The sequence below is a fragment of the Hippocampus comes genome, unplaced genomic scaffold (genome assembly GCF_001891065.2).
Source record: "Hippocampus comes isolate QL1 unplaced genomic scaffold, H_comes_QL1_v1.1 scaffold186, whole genome shotgun sequence".
Lineage (NCBI taxonomy): Eukaryota > Metazoa > Chordata > Actinopteri > Syngnathiformes > Syngnathidae > Hippocampus > Hippocampus comes.
Genome location: NW_017806236.1, coordinates 1,145,068 through 1,157,480, shown reverse-complemented (window position 1 = coordinate 1,157,480; position 12,413 = coordinate 1,145,068). Strand labels below are relative to the sequence as shown.

At 43.1% G+C, this 12,413-nt stretch overlaps 2 protein-coding genes across 3 annotated transcripts in view; both read left to right on the top strand.

The window, feature by feature from the left end:
• The window catches only part of caprin1b (cell cycle associated protein 1b), a 10,810-nt gene extending 8,892 nt beyond the window's left edge, over positions 1-1,918 (top strand). Inside the window, exons 15-18 of the mRNA XM_019857243.1 lie at positions 525-678; positions 774-950; positions 1,178-1,284; positions 1,383-1,918. Coding sequence (XP_019712802.1) covers positions 525-678; positions 774-950; positions 1,178-1,284; positions 1,383-1,469 — 525 coding nt within the window. The 3' untranslated portion in view covers positions 1,470-1,918. The remainder of the gene's footprint in view (positions 1-524; positions 679-773; positions 951-1,177; positions 1,285-1,382) is intronic.
• A 1,021-nt stretch (positions 1,919-2,939) lies between these two features.
• Positions 2,940-12,118, top strand: nat10 (N-acetyltransferase 10). Of its 2 annotated transcripts, none has more exons than XM_019857206.1 (29): positions 2,940-3,040; positions 3,225-3,345; positions 3,425-3,516; positions 3,592-3,763; positions 3,862-3,984; positions 4,147-4,208; positions 4,275-4,389; positions 4,475-4,582; positions 5,224-5,357; positions 5,504-5,597; positions 5,667-5,765; positions 5,845-5,981; positions 6,738-6,862; positions 6,931-7,081; positions 7,212-7,308; positions 7,385-7,501; positions 7,719-7,820; positions 7,888-7,962; positions 8,111-8,227; positions 8,303-8,436; positions 8,529-8,577; positions 9,387-9,477; positions 9,555-9,662; positions 9,734-9,906; positions 10,075-10,194; positions 10,654-10,752; positions 11,169-11,242; positions 11,321-11,401; positions 11,812-12,118. In XM_019857206.1, the coding sequence occupies exons 2-29, from the start codon at positions 3,232-3,234 to the stop codon at positions 11,957-11,959; spliced, it is 3,111 nt and encodes a 1,036-aa protein (XP_019712765.1). In that variant the 5' UTR covers positions 2,940-3,040; positions 3,225-3,231; the 3' UTR covers positions 11,960-12,118. The 2 variants fall into 2 exon arrangements, with proteins under 2 accessions (XP_019712765.1, XP_019712766.1); XM_019857207.1 differs by having other exon boundaries at positions 2,941-3,040; positions 11,815-12,118.
• The last annotated feature ends 295 nt before the right edge of the window (positions 12,119-12,413 follow it).

Genomic DNA, 12,413 nt, shown 5'->3' with positions numbered 1-12,413 from the left:
ACACACACACACACACATTTATTTATTTATTTATTTTTTCCGGAATTTTCATAAAAGTCCACTTTCATCTCTGATTGTGGTGCACCTGCAGAATGGGATGTGGTGGCGCCTTGCTGACTGCACTCTGCAGGAGGGCTGTTAGTCATCCTCCACAGCTGTTAGTCTGTATGTCGGGTGTTAATGTCTGTTTGTTGGGTTGTTGTTGTTTTGTTTTTTTTCTTTACATCTGCAAAAACCGGGTGCTGTTAAAGGTTGACTCGTTTTGTCATTGTTTTTCTGTTTCTTGTATAAATTGTCTATTCCATTTCGTTGCACCCTGTGGTCCAATGACAAAGCTAGTCTATTCACTCCTGTCAGCAGATTGTTGCGTTTATTGGAGACCAAATACAGTTTTACCTTGTAATGAGTTCCCCAGGATGCTTTTTTTTCTATGTAATTTGGAATTGTGTTTGAGTTTAAAACATAACACTGAACATGTTCTCTGGTTTTGCCTTCACCAAAACGCTGCCGATATGTCCTGGTAGGTGTTCAATCTCAACGCGCCAGTCCCGCCTGCGAGTGAGACGGAGGCTTTGAGCCAGCCCGGCCAGTACCAGAACAGCTTCAACCAAGCCTTCAACAGCCAGCCTCAGCATCCTGTGGAACCAGCAGAGATGCAGCCAGAACAACTGCAACCTGGTGGGCACCCCCCCATCCCATCCCATCCTGCCCTTACTTATTTAGTATTTTAAACCAATAATGATTTTTTTTACCCTTATTTTGTCTGAAAATAGTTGGTGCCTTCCATTCCCAAGACCAGTCTGGAGGCCATCAGCAGCCTTCGCAGCCAGGCCCAGGTTTCAACAGGCAGCCTCAGTCCTTCTACAACAGCAGAGGGATGTCACGTGGTGGCCCCCGCAACGCCAGAGGCATGATCAATGGCTACAGAGGCTCATCCAATGGTTTCAGAGGTTAGCTTTTGCCTTCAGTCGACTTTGGATTCATCATTATTTGTGTGCCACTACAGAAAAAGTCTGAACATTGATGATAATGATAATACATGGTTTATGTAGAGTTACAAACATTGTGTTTTTGTTGAATGTTTATATATGAAAAACATACAAATATATTTTTACATTTGGGGGGGGGCGCTCACATTTTGTTGCTGGAAATAACTGTACCAAGTTTTAATTTCTAGGCGGCTATGACGGTTATCGCCCTCCTTTTGCCAACACTCCCAACTCTGGTTATGGACAGACTCAGTTCAGCACACCTCGGGATTACTCAAATGGGAATTATCAGAGGGTATGAAACACTTCTTCAATTGTTAATTTTTTTTTGGGACTTGAGGGTTTTGCTCCCTAATAAAAATCTGTGTTTTTCTTTTCACTTATTTGCTCAAGGATGGTTACCAACAGAACTACAAGCGTGGAGCCGGCCAGGGACCCAGAGGTACTTCGAGAGGCAGCAGTCAGGCGATGAGAACCTGAAAGGCCTCTCATAATGACTGAACCAAGTGTACCACACTGAAAATTCCAAATTCAAAAATTCATTTCCCCAAGCTCACTCTTGCTCTCTTCAGTATGTTCATCAGTGGTATTGTTGCTGTCTCCTCCAATCAAAGTAGCAGCTGCTTTGATAATTGAAATATAAAATCATTTAGTCTGGACACAAGTAAAGCTGTAAATGCAATCAGCGATTTACAGAGGCCATGTGTTAACAATATTCCTGGAAACTTGAAAGATTTCATAAGTTATTTTTTGTATTAAAATGCACCTGCCACTGCTGGTCCAATCCATGGGATTTGATTCCCTTTTTCTGTTAATGTCATTTTGGTTCTGGAAAAACAAACCTTTTTATGTTCAACAAGCTCCCTCTCCTTGTTTGTAAATTGATGTTGCTTAAAGGGTTTCAATAAAGTTGTGTTGCATACCCAATATTCAGCTTTGTATTTGCTCTTGAGTAAAACGTTCCAGTATGTTTTATTGTGTGATTTAATATTAGAATCACTGTTATGACATTCCATCCAGTTCACTCACATGCCATACTTTTGGGTGAGGATGACAGTCAAGTTGAGCTGAAGCCTGTCCCAGTTGACTGTGTGCAGGAGATGGGGTTTGCACTGGACTTGGTGCCAGTCAGTCACAGAGCACACAACCAATGTGCCAGTCAGTCACAGAGCACACAACCAATCAACCCATTTTGCTTGCAGTGTGGGAAGAAGTTGGAGAAAACCCATGCAATATTAGAAGGCCCAAGGCAAGATTTGAACCCAAGAGCTGTGAGACAGGCTTGGTAACCACCAACACTGATGTGCCCCACATGATTTTGTATTGCATAACTTTATATTATTATGAGTGCAGCTCCAGGACTATTGACATTTCAATGAACTAATGAGGCAAGCCGCTATTGTGATAAGTAACGTTCTGTTTTTTTTTCTTTTGAAACCGTAAATGGCGCCCCTGGTGGCGTATTGTGATAAATGTGATTTTTTTTTTTTTTTTTTGTCAAGCAAGAAACAAAAATGTTATCCCATTCTTACATATTTGACCCAAAAAGCTAATGATCAGGCTTTTGTCACATCGTTCATGTTTTAAATCAATTTCAAGCGCTAATAACGGTCTCGGAGCTACGGAAGGGGATTAGGGCCAATGGAAAAAAAAAAAACAAGGTTGGCAAGATTCTGACTTTTATTTCATTATTCTGACTTTAAAGTGAGAATTCTGACTTTATAGTCAGAATTCTGACTTTTTTTTACGGAGCTGTAAAACCTTTCTCAAAATACATTCACAAAAGATACCGGCGCGGGATAATATAACTGGTATTACGCGTGAGACACCAAAAATGATAAGTTAGCAACTTAATTAGTTGGACAAAAAAATCTTGCACTGCACGTGCGGTGAAAAAAAAAAAAGTAATTTACGGATAGGTAAGACCCGCGTCGCATGATAATGACGTCACGGCAAAGGGTCCTTTATGAAACGTGTCGCTCCATGTGAGTTTAACACTCGCATGATCGAAGCATACATTTAAACGAAAATTTCAAATTTGGAGATACAAGGTAACATTGGAATTATGCGTGCTTTCAAAGATTGCTAGGTCTTATTGTTTCATAGGCACTTATTCATACATGAATGTATGAATGAACAATCACGTTGACGCTTGTGATGTTGTGGTGCAGCTCGATGCAGTGTTAAGGTCTGTTAAGGTAACAAAGTGAATGATTCCTCTGTATTTTTCCCCAGTAAAACAATGGCAACTGTCCGCAAGAAAGTTGACAACCGCATTCGTGTCCAGATCGAGAATGGAGTTGCTCTGCAGCATCGCACCATGTTTGTCGTGGTGGGCGATCGCGGGAGAGATCAGGTAACATATTGATTCTTTTACTGGATTTGGGTTTGTTGGCACTCAGCAGGATCGCCATTAATTTGGGTTTATGGTCCAGGTGGTGATTCTGCATCACATGCTCTCCAAAGCAAGCGTTCGAGCACGACCATCCGTTCTGTGGTGCTACAAAAAAGAACTTGGCTTCAGCAGGTGACAATGCATGTCCTCTCGTATTCCTTCTATGTTTGGAGTTTTTAACAGTTGATCTCACATGTGTCCAAGCAGCAATCGCAAGAAACGTATGAAGCAGCTGCAGAAGAAAATAAAAACGGGCACATTGAATCTGAATCAGGATGACCCTTTTGAGCTTTTTGTTGCTGCCACAAACATTCGCTACTGTTACTACAATGAGACTCACAAGATATTGGGTAACACTTTTGGCATGTGTGTCCTACAGGTGAGTCCATCAGTGCTTACAAATGTTTTCCAGATCCACCATTGCCCAAATGAAAGTGGAGATGAAATTGTGAGCGCTTTATTGACCTTCTTGCACAGGATTTTGAAGCCCTCACTCCCAACCTACTAGCTAGAACTGTTGAGACAGTTGAAGGTGGCGGTATTGTAGTCATACTGTTACGGACAGTGAACTCCCTCAAGCAGCTCTACACAATGACCATGGTAAGTCTTTCAACTTTTCCACAATGCAGGTCTGCATATCTGAATTTGTGCAATTTGAGAGCGGTAAAATTAAATTGTCTCCCTTCAACTAAGCTGATCTAGCCATATCGCACCTCTTTCGAAGTTACATGATACAATAATTATTGTGTACTTTTCTTCCAGGATGTGCATGCTCGTTACAGAACTGAGGCTCATCAGGACGTGGTTGGAAGGTTCAATGAGAGGTAAATTCTGTTTACATGAAGAACACTTCACAGCAATGACTAAGTGTTCCTGTTGACTTTTCGTAGGTTCATCCTGTCCCTTGCCTCCTGCAAAAACTGTGTCGTCATCGACGACCAACTCAACATCCTGCCCATCTCCAGCCACATGGCCAACATTAAGCCTGTTCCGCCAAAGACGCAGGTGCCCGTACATAAAACCGCTGCTTCTTTTTTGTTGACTCGGCGCTCTGGAACTAATCATCCCCCCCACCCCCCTTGTGACTCAGGAGGATGGTTTGTCTCCAAAAGAACAGGAGCTGAAAGACCTCAAAGAGACTCTCCAAGACACTCAGCCAGTGGGTGTGTTGGTAGATAACTGCAGGACCATGGACCAGGTGAAAATCCTTTTTAATTGAACGTCCTGAAATTAAACACTGAGTCGGGGTTGTAATCATTTGGGATTTTTCATCACGAAGACAAATTCCTTGTGTGTTCTCCACACTTGGCCAATAAAGATGATTCTGATTATAGTTCACTTGTATTTTGGTTTTACTTTTTCAAATTAATTTAGTTGCAATTAGCTTTTAAAGAGAGCTTGTTAGTTTTTATTGGTTTCTATTTTAGTTGAGTTTGTGTATTTTATGATGAGCTTTAGATTTTTTTTTTTTTTTTAATATGGGATATTTCTTATGTGCGACATGTAAAAACATGGATATAGTTACAAAGGTAGTTGGCTTGCTAGATAGACATCGACATGTAGCTTTGGGTGGATACTTGTTCTTTGCCTCTTAAGAGTGCTTCTTATAACAGGTTGGAATAAGTGTTACAAAAAAACGCCACAAACACCAAATAGCTTGCGGCGATATCTCTCATGAAAGATAGACGTCCCACGCCTGTCGTCCTGATTCAAGTCAAGTTTTGTACGTTATTTGGGGCATATTCATCCTGAAGATTGTGGTTTAACTCTGATTTGTCAGGAGAACGTCTGCCATGTTGGAATTTGTAGCACTATCTAATGATGCGTGTTCTTCGTCAGGCCAAAGCTGTGCTGAAGTTCATCGAAGCCATCTCGGAGAAGACCCTGAGGAGTACCGTGGCTCTTACGGCCGCTCGTGGCCGAGGCAAATCCGCCGCGCTGGGGCTGGCTGTCGCTGGAGCTGTGGCCTTTGGGTAGGCATAAGTCCACAAGAGTATGAAAAGTGGCCAATACACGAATGAAAACAAGAAATGTGTCCCATGGAAGTGCTGCCCCAACAACATAATCGACCAAACATAATTTACGGGCCTCTCTAACAGTGTTCTTATGTCATTTCCAGCTACTCCAACATTTTTGTCACCTCCCCGAGCCCAGACAACCTCCACACCATGTTTGAGTTCATCTTTAAAGGCTTCGATGCGCTTCAGTATCAGGTAATGCGCATGAGCATCATGTCGCCTGTTGAACACCCCCGCGCTTCACGTCGTCTTCGTTTCTTGTAGGAGCATCTGGACTACGAGATCATCCAGTCGCTGAATCCAGAGTTCAACAAAGCCGTCGTGAGGGTGAACGTCTTTAAAGAGCACAGGCAGACCATTCAGGTAAACGCACGGTCCCCGATCTGTTTTCAGTGTGTGCGTTGCTTTCCATTTAAGACACACAGAACCTTTTTGTCTGCAGTATATCCATCCGGGTGACGCTGTCAAATTAGGCCAGGCTGAACTTTTGGTGATTGATGAGGCTGCTGCCATCCCCTTACCGCTGGTCAAGAAGCTGCTGGGACCGTATCTGGTTTTCATGGCCTCCACTATCAACGGGTCAGTACGTTTTCACTGCATATGTTGATCCTATCTGAGGTACATTTACAGGGAATATAAAAGTCCACATACCTGCGTTAAAATGTCAGCTTCCTGTCATGTAAATGATTAAAAAAATGCCCCAAAAATCATTAAAAAAAAAATTGGGGGCGGAGCAGAATAAAACAAAAATAACACATCTCATGTGTACAAGAAGCCAAATCATAGCGCAAATGCATTCGTAAACAAAAATGAGCAAGGCAAAAGAGCAATGGAAAAAGGACTAAACCTTGACTCAGGCCTCAATTTCAGTTGTCATGTTTGCATGCTTCACCATAGTTACGGTGTTATATCAGCAATGTTGTGTTTGCGCCGATTTTGTAACGAGAGTGTGCAACTTCTCAATATATTGCGTGTGAAGGCTGAAATGCTAATTGAAAAAGTATGGAATGATGTGGACTGAATAATGACCTGGAATGAACTGCAAGAACTTCATTGTTTAATGACTACCTCTCTGACAGGAAATTGGATTAAAAAAAAATATATATATATATACAACACTTACAATGGATCTTATTCGAGTTGTGTTGGCCAAAGGATGTGGACTGAATAATGACCTGGAATGAACTGCAATAACTTCATAGTTTAATGACTCCCTCTCTGACAGGAAGTTGGATTAAAATATATATATATACACACACAACACTTATAATGGATCTTATTCGAGTTGTGTTGGCCAAATGCATCTTTTTGAGGTACTTCCATTTGACTCTGCAGCTACGAAGGCACCGGTCGCTCGCTCTCCCTCAAACTGATCCAGCAGTTGAGGCAGCAGAGCGCCGACAGCCAACAGAACATGTCAGCCGAGAACAGGAGCACCACCACAGCCAGGCTCGCGGCAGGTGCGTTTGTACCGTACTGTAGGTCTCCCATTCCAGCATCTTACTTGTCTGTCGGCTCCCCCGCGCAGCTCGCACACTTCACGAGGTCAGCTTGCACGAGTCCATTCGATACGCGGCTGGTGACGCAGTGGAGAAGTGGCTCAATGAGCTGCTCTGCCTGGACTGCCTGAACATTCCGAGACTCATCTCCGGTTGTCCTCTTCCACAAACCTGTGACTTGTATCCCTGGACTATTTGATTGGGTAAAGCGGTATGAATCAGGGTTAGCCTCATGTCGCTCACTTCAACTGGGCTGATGCTTCTTGAACAGAGATGGAACAAGCGTTCGGCCTTAACAACCTGCGATTAGATATTACGTAAACAGAGACACACTGTTTTGCTACCACAAGGCGTCTGAGGCCTTCCTGCAGAGGCTGATGGCTCTTTATGTGGCGTCCCACTACAAGGTGAGACCGGAAGCTGCTTTTCCAGTCCTTCATTTCTTCTTACGTTTACCCACTGACGTCTTCTCCTCCCCTCCAGAATTCGCCCAATGACTTGCAGATGTTGTCCGACGCTCCGGCCCATCACCTCTTCTGTCTTCTGCCGCCCGTCCCCCCGACGCAGAACTCTCTGCCCGAGGTCCTCGCTGTGGTGCAGGTGCTTAACGTGGAAATTGGATCAGAGCAGCGTGCCTTGTGTGCAATGTTCTGAGTCAACGATTGTCGATGATAACAATGAGGCTCATGTTTAGCTTGATGTTTGCTCAGGTTTACTTAAACACTACCCATAAAAAAAAATATATATATATTCCAACATGCACTTCACCATGCGGTACCTCTTCCTGCACGTTATCTCATTCCCTGGGAATGCGCAGGTGTGTCTGGAAGGCGAAATATCCCGACAGTCCATCCTCAACAGCCTCTCTCGAGGGAAGAAAGCGTCCGGCGACCTCATTCCATGGACCGTGTCTGAACAGGTGCGCACGAACTGGATCATGAAATTGTCTTTTGTTTGGATTTTCTCATTGCGCCTTTTGCCGACAGTTCCAAGATCCGGAGTTTGGCAGCCTGTCTGGCGGCAGGGTGGTGCGAATCGCTGTAAATCCAGACTATCAAGGGGTAAGGGTCATACAGAATTGTTTTAATCCAGTCTAAGATCCTTTCATGAAAATAATATCTGTACTTTATGAAGCAAAGGCGGGCAAACTTCAGTGCTCAAGGGCAACATTTGATTTTAAAAAGCAGAGGTCCCTTTTCTGGCCAACAGATGGGCTACGGCTCGAGAGTGCTCCAGCTGCTGCAGATGTACTACGAGGGCAAGTTCCCCACCATGGATGAGAGCACGGCGCCCCAGCGCAATGAAATCACTCCGGTCAGCAGCGAGGTAGTTCAATGAAACGGATTCGCGGCAAGTCGTTTGAATGAGACGAGACCCAAACGGTCCCGGATGTGGTCGCAGGCCGTCACGCTCCTCGAGGAGGTCGTGACGCCTCGCAAGGAGCTCCCGCCGCTGCTGCTGAAGCTGAGCGAGAGGCAAGCGGAGCGACTGGACTACCTGGGGGTCTCCTACGGGCTGACGACGCAGCTGCTCAAGTGAGAACACGCTTCAGTTGGGAAAGAAGCGCAGCAAGGTCAAAAGATGTTCTTCAGTGAAAAATGTGTTGTTTTTTTTTTCGATCTGACAGATTCTGGAAGAAAGCAGGCTATACGACGGTCTACTTGAGACAAACGCCAGTAAGTATGGAAGATGACTGTCATCTCAATGTATTTGAATTTGTGTTGCTAAGTTTACCCACTTCCAAAAACTCAAAAGTCCACGTTATTTCGAGAGCACTTTAAAAAAATAATCACAGCTGCCTGCCAAGTACTGCACACAGGGTAAAAATCAGACGCATGAAAACCAAGACGGCTAAAACAATAAACTACGTAAGAAATTAATAGTCTACAATTTTTTAAAAATTTATTACAGTCGGAGACAGAACACATCGTAAATCGAAACAAACTGATGGAAAGACAATTCTGAGCCGCAGTAAAAGAGAACTAATGATTGTAACCTTACAAAATAAAAGTATAATATTTCAAGAAAAAGCCATAATACAAAGATAAAGTCATTTTTGTTTTTTGGAAAAATTGTGTAATTTTAACCCGATATTTTTTGGGGGCGAAATGTAAGTTATGAAATACAGTCGTCGTCTTCTTTTTCTAAGGCAGAATGTTTTTTATTCTTATTTTTAAAGGAAAAAAAATACAAATTAGGCAATTTTCTTCATTGAATGCAAGAGTTAAAAAAAAAAAATTTAATACGGTGAAATTTTTTTCGAGAACAGGGCAGGTTATGATTTTTTTAATGTTATTTATTTATTTTATTTACCTTATTTACATTTCATATTTATTACTTTTGGGGTGTGAGGAGGATCATTACGACAAAAATGAAATTGCGATTTCATTGACTGAATCCAAATTTTCAGCCAAACAAAAAGTATGAGGCCAGGCAGTGTCCACTTTGTCTGCTGCGTGTTCATGCACGCTTGCGCTTTTGGCAGAACGACCTGACGGGCGAGCACTCGTGCGTGATGCTGAAGGAGCTGCACAGTGACGAGCAGCCGAGCCAGTGGTTGTCTGCATTCCGCAAAGGTGAATGTCAACACCACTTCTCTGGTCTTTCATCTCATTCTGTATATCTCCCCACCGAGCCTTGTTGCGTCCTTCAGATTTCCGCAGGCGTTTCCTGTCCCTGCTCTCCTACCAGTTTAGCAGCTTCTGGCCGAGCCTGGCCCTCAGCATCCTGCAGAACAAGAGCACCAAAGAAGCCGCGAGCGGTAGGTGGGCGCAGGGGGGAGCGCTCCTCGCCGGCGTCTCACAGCTCACTCTTCGTCTCTGCTCCTGGCAGCGATGAGTGCCTCAGAGCTGGCGGTCCACTTCAGCCCGTACGACCTCAAGCGTCTGGAATTGTACTCGCGCAGCATGGTGGACTACCACCTCATCATGGACCTGATCCCGACCGTGGCGCGCTTGTTTTTCCTCAATCAGCTGGGTGACGTCTCACTGTCAGTGGCGCAGTGTGTAAGCCACGTTCGCTCTTCAGAAATTCCCCTCTTTGTGTGTTTTTTTTTTTTTTTTTTTTTTTTAAGCTAGTCGCTAAAAAGTTCAATAGTTTTTGTTTTTTTGGTGCCCTTTCTGTAACCTTTCTGTGGCGTCAAAGCCCTGTCTCATTAGGAAAATGTTTTCCAGGCAATGCTGCTGGGCATCGGACTGCAACACAAATCGGTGGACCAGCTGGAGAGGGAGGTGGACCTCCCAAGCTCGCAGCTCATGGGCCTCTTCAACCGCCTCTTGCGCAAATTTGTGCAAGTACGTTCACACCCGTCGCGACTCAAGCCCGCCCGATGAAACGAACCGCCAATGTTAGCTGTAGACAAACACTGGCTGGTTATTTTTGGGGGGAGTTCCACACGTTGACATATGACAAAGTCAACACTGCCGCATCCCCTCCAAAAATGCCCATTTTTGCCGATTTTTCACTCTGTTGTAAAGTTATACAAAAGGTCAAAATATTGTAAAACAGTCAAATGTTCTGCATGTAATTCATATCTTATTTGTTGTGAGCGTTAACTAATCAAAAAATACATTTTCATTCATTATATATACTTTTAAAAAAATTAATCAATTTATTAATCGATGATGGGAATTTTATTCTGCCAAATATCTGACTTGACATCTCATGAGTTCAGTTATGTAACTCGGCGGTGTGATGCACCAATATTCCCACTTTATGATCCTCTCCACTGAGACACAACCTGTATGTTGTAGATTTTTACCAGCATCCAAGAAAAGGCCATCGAAGCGGACATGGCAACAACAAAAGACATCACCATGGAGCCGACGGTCCGAAGCCTCCAGGATGATCTGGTACGGCCGTTCTCACAAAGCCTCACCAACAGATTTACCAGGGAGCAAATTGAAACCCACTGCCTATCACTAAAGTCGTAATTGCCCACAAAATTTGAGATTTACCTCTAATTTACACATTTCTTCTCCGATGCAAATCATTCCAAATATTGCGAATTTTTCGTGGTAATTTTTTTAAAAATAGAAGCCCTGAATTTAAATTTCAGAGGTTTTTGCTTTAATTTCCACATTTCTTGACCAATTCAAACAGTTTCAATGATTCCAATTTTATATTTTTTTTTTTGGTTCAAAATTTCAAAGTAAAAGACCATAATTAAAATTTTGGTTGTCATTTTTTGTTGTCCAGAACAAATCAATTCATATTCTAAATGAATGCTGTGACAACCAAAGGTGAAGATTGTTTCTTTTTTGCTCAGAATGAGGCGGCAAAGGAGTTTGAGGAGAAACTCAAGCAGGATAAAGAGAAAGTGAAGGAACTCTACCTGGAAGAGTAAGTATGGCGCATCTCAGCACGTGCAACCAATGACAAGTTTGATGTCGATGTGATCTAATTCTTTTGCGGTTCTAGGTACAAGATCCGCGGACATGATGAGGACTGGGACGAAGTGCTGAAGAAAGCTGGGAACACGGCGATGGTCAGCATTAAAAGGTGCCGTAACGACCGTCTCTCTCGGGTTTTATAGGATACTCAGGATTCTGACCACATTGAAGCTGATATCAGATTGGACAAAAAAGCTAATTAATCTCAGTTATAAATGGATGTCTGTGCTTCGAGGTTCAGCTTAGGCCGGGAGGCTGTACAGCTAAAGTCTTCACCATTAAATATGTCAGTATGCTTCATTCCGAGCATCCATCATTAAAAGGCGAAAATAATAGCTGACAACAGCCATGGTTACACTGGAAAAAATTTTAAAATATGATAGGCATTAAATTTGACGCTTGCACCCAGCTGACAACAGCCATGGTTACACTGGAAAAAATTTAAAAATATGATCAAGGCATTAAATTTGACGCTTGCACCTGCTGTAGAAATGTCATTGCTTTTCAATCTGTTCCCAATAGTGACAAGAAGAGGAAACTCGATGCAGGAAAAGACGCGGCGAGCAATGGAGGGCCTCAACATGGGAAGCAAAAGAAGAAGGACGTGCAGCAAGGAAAGTTCAAGAAGGACAAACACGGCAAATTTGGGAAAAAAGCATTCAAGTGAAATGCGATGTCATGAAAAGGACATCGTAGTGTGATGTCACTTTTTTTTTTTTTTTAGTGGAATGCAAGAAATGGACAGAAGAGTATTTGACTTTTTTTTTTAATCACAAGAATTTGTGTGCCATATATATAGATACAAATATATCGTATGTCTACAGTGTCTCATCACTTATTCAAATTGTGCATCTCAAAGCAGGAGTATCGAACACAACGGTATCAAGTGTTTTCACTTTTTATAATGTTCTGATTGTTACAAAAGATTTTAGAAGATGTAAAAAGTTAGTCGTTTTCCCTTTTCTATAAAGTGAGGTAAGCATTTGGCCAACGCCGGGCCGAGGCTGTCATTTGAGCACATGCGGCTGTAGTTGTGCCCACTTGTGCTTCAGCTGTTGCTTGATGCCGTCTGCTGCGAAGATGAAGTCGATGGCCTGCCACGAGAGCGTCCCAACGGCCTA

Excerpts from the sequence above, each read along its gene's own strand:
- nat10 (XM_019857206.1), top strand. The coding sequence starts at position 3,232 with ATGGCAACTGTCCGCAAGAAAGTTGACAACCGCATTCGTGTCCAGATC. Across the intron at positions 4,583-5,223 it reads ACTGCAGGACCATGGACCAG|GCCAAAGCTGTGCTGAAGTT; the intron begins GTGAAAATCCTT and ends GTTCTTCGTCAG. Across the intron at positions 8,578-9,386 it reads TCTACTTGAGACAAACGCCA|AACGACCTGACGGGCGAGCA; the intron begins GTAAGTATGGAA and ends CGCTTTTGGCAG.